This window comes from Atta colombica, unplaced genomic scaffold (assembly GCF_001594045.1).
Source record: "Atta colombica isolate Treedump-2 unplaced genomic scaffold, Acol1.0 scaffold146, whole genome shotgun sequence".
Classification (NCBI taxonomy): Eukaryota; Metazoa; Arthropoda; class Insecta; order Hymenoptera; family Formicidae; genus Atta; species Atta colombica.
Genome location: NW_017259235.1, coordinates 243,106 through 246,685, shown reverse-complemented (window position 1 = coordinate 246,685; position 3,580 = coordinate 243,106). Strand labels below are relative to the sequence as shown.

The 3,580-nt window shown below is 31.3% G+C and overlaps 1 protein-coding gene across 2 annotated transcripts in view; it reads left to right on the top strand.

Annotated features, from left to right (window-relative positions):
• Positions 1 to 350: 350 nt before the first annotated feature.
• LOC108685167 overlaps positions 351 to 3,580 on the top strand; it is an 8,240-nt gene continuing 5,010 nt past the window's right edge. Inside the window, exons 1-3 of one of the 2 annotated variants that reach the window (XM_018189838.1) lie at positions 351 to 456; positions 2,773 to 3,049; positions 3,344 to 3,409. In XM_018189838.1, the coding sequence (XP_018045327.1) occupies positions 2,774 to 3,049; positions 3,344 to 3,409 (342 nt within the window). In that variant the 5' untranslated portion in view covers positions 351 to 456; position 2,773. Of the gene's footprint in view, positions 457 to 2,772; positions 3,050 to 3,238; positions 3,410 to 3,580 lie in introns of both variants that reach the window. The other variant, XM_018189837.1, reaches the window with a different exon arrangement.

Sequence of the window (3,580 nt, the reverse complement as noted above, 5' to 3'; positions counted from 1 at the left end):
ATGATCATATATATATATATATATAAAATGTATCGTTTCTCAATATATGTAAATCGAAAAATAAAATGTTGATATAGTAAGAACAGAAAATGGCGGGAGATGCGACTTTTCGTATTCATGCGACGAAAAGATGATACATTCAAGGTACGCGTTACGTTGTTCGAATTACACTTTTTTCCGATTTGCTTCTTTACGATGTGCCAGAAGAAGCGTCACGAAGACGGATGTTCGCCCGTCGTCGATGACTCACGGATCTACCCCACCGGTGGTTCACGGGTCCAGCATCCCCGAAAGAGACGGCTTCTATATAAGATTCGTGACGACTTCGGTAAAAGCACAGACCACGGCATCGTGCAGGGAGAAAGTTCCGTTAGAGAGCGAGAGTCCGAATATAAGACGCGGTAACGGAGCGAGAAAAATAGTTTATCGCTGGTGCATCTGAAGATAAACGATCAGGTATGTTATAAATTACAATTAATGATTTTTTATAATTTATAAAGGATTACTTTCTTTGTTGTTATAATGGTAATTTTATATAAAATTAAAAATTTTTAAAAATATATATATATATATGTATAAAAATATAATTGACAATTACAAAAGTATCTATGCAATTTTAGAGAAAAATAAAGTTAAGATACAAATAATACAATTTCTATGTATCAACATTAATATTAATAATTTCCTTCATTAGCTACAAAATTAAAATTATTATTATAGAGGCAAAAGAGGATCGGGACGTATATAATAAGTGAAATAATTATACAGATAATTCTTCACAATAAATAGTCAAATAGTCATTTTCAAAGTAATGATGACGTACTTTTAACTACAAATCATGAAAAAGATATGGGATTTCATGTTTAATCATAGATTAATAGACTTGTCTAATCCATTAGAGATCCTATTTTTTTCAGAGGGATAAATATTTTTTTGCGTTCGTCGACAAAGAATAATCGCGGCAAGGAGTGTTTTTATCGATTATCGATTGGCCGAAGCAATATAATATTTGCATCGTTATTTGTTTAATAATTGGAAAATTGAGATTTTTTCCAATATATTTCTTAAATATGCAGATATATGTATCACATAAAATACTTTATTGAAATTAGGAGTGAAACCTACGTGTGTCACTCTATCGTAGAATATATGTGTATAAAAACTTTCTCTTCTTTAAATACTGCCTCTATTTCGTCTTTATTCAGATTCGCGATTTGTCAAGCATAATATCCGACGCACTATTGTGATGCTAAAGACGAATTACTGTGCCGTGAATATTTAAGAGAAGCTACTTGGATCCTGATCAGTTTCTATTTAAATAACTAGTTTATTAAGTAGATAATTTGTATAAAGCAGAAATAATGCATAGAACCTTTAAACTCATTTTACTTGGAAATTCAAGTATTTTTTGTATTTTGTAAATTTTGTTTTTCATTTTCAAAAGAAAGCTGAAATAGAAGGGGAATAAATTCGATGATTTAATTTTAAATAATAAAACATAGAGATGCTAAAAATTTAGCCATAAAATTTTTAATGATTCGAGTGATCTGGGACGACTTAATTATTTTTCTATTGTCGACCTACTTCGAGATAATTGATTTAGTGTAAGAAATTGTGAAGGATGATTAAGAAAATATAAAGGTTGCATTACTTGCAACTTGGACATTATACAGGAAGCGATGCACAGCTACGATGCACAAATGTCATAGATTATCGTGAATTTGCGATTTAATGAGATGTTAAGGCAAATGGAAAGTAAAATATTGAAATTATTTTCACGTATACACAATACGTAATCACTTTCACTGTCGTAGGCGGTAAATAAAAGACGCGTAAAGACATGTTATGTATACCTTTGCCAAATATAGTGATTTTAGTCTCTAAAGTCGGTGTATTAGTCACTCTAAAATGCTATCACAAACATTAGATTGCGTATGGAAATACTTTACTTAATTTGAAATTTAAATCATTCCGCCCCAGTAGACGTCACACCGCATTCGTTATGCAATTACTTTCCCCGTGTTGACGAAGCGATTTCGGAAGAAATAAAATAATATGAGATTTGCTCAGCGAGACATCACATTGTATGAACCGGACAAACGACTTTCACCCAACTTCCTCTCGCTTTCGTTAGTCCCTCTTCAGTTTAATTACACGTCTGTATACGTTTTCACATAAGACAGTCTTAGCTGATACCGTTACTTAAAACCGGTATTTATATGTGGATGAGTAAGAATGTTACTGCGATGAGCAATAAAAACTTTGCTTTCTCGAATAAACAAAGATTGAAAATTTTAAAATTGTATAAATTACTATTGGAGACAAATAAATATGTATTTTCCATCGATTTTGACCTAATTTCGATCCGTAGTAGTCGTTCCGAACAATCGTTGCAATAAACTGAATGGAGAAAGGCGAGATGCACTTTCACGTGGATCCGCGCTTGGTACTTACAGAGAAATTGTCAAGAGATACTCGAGAGATCGATTGAGAAGAAAATCAAGCGCTTCGCGTCAAGGATTAAATTAAAATAACCGAGAGAAAATAATAATAAAAAAAGAAAATAATGAAAATAATTATATTAAATTAAATTATATATAATACGTAATATGTTATAACATTTAAAAAATTAAAAAATTAAAAAATAAATTTTAATATTAGATCAAATATTTGATCAAAATTATAAATTATGATAAGATCAAAAGTTAAAGAAAATAATTTATTTGTTGATCACAAAGACAGATAAGGTTGATTCTTTTATCTTTGTTGCAGGATGAAAACGAAATTCGTCCTGATAGCTTGCTTGGCAATAGCGAGAGAAGTATTTGGTACTCAAGTGTACGAGACGCCGAGTGACTTTTCGCAACAATGGCAGCCGTGGAACCAAGACTTCAACCAAGCCTCAAATGAAAAACAAGAAAAACGTGATTTCGTTACGTTCGATAACCCTGATACCTCTCAACAGAAAGAGACGCAACAACCGTTGCTTTACAATGCGAATATTCAATCGAGTGGCAGTGGAGTGGCCAACATCGTTGGTCAACAATCAGTAAGGATTTTATCATTATTGCAAAATATTTGACGTTAAATTAAATGTTACAAAGCTAATTAAAATCAGAAACATAAATCTTTGACAAAATAAAGTATATATATATTTCATATTTAGAGGGTGTGTGATCACTTTAAAGAAATATAATAGTTAATAAATGTACGAATATGTTTATATATTCAATTACAGATTGATTCTGTGATCGATAATATTATCGTATCTAATCGACAAGGTCGCAATCTTGAGGAATATAATGAAATTTATTCTGATCCTAAAATAAAAAATGCTCTGCAGCTCGACAATGATACGCTCGCACGTAGTTTCATCAAGGACAAGCTTTGTTCTCTCAGTTTGATCAGCGTAAGTACAATTTTCTAAGTCGATTAAATTTTTTAATCGCTAGAAATTAGTATTCTAAATTTCTTTTCTGCTTTGAGAAATTTGAAAGTTAGTTATAAACGCTTAAGAACTACGCGCTTGTACACGCGCGTTGTATCGCTTTTATAAGTATTATTAATATGAGTATAATTA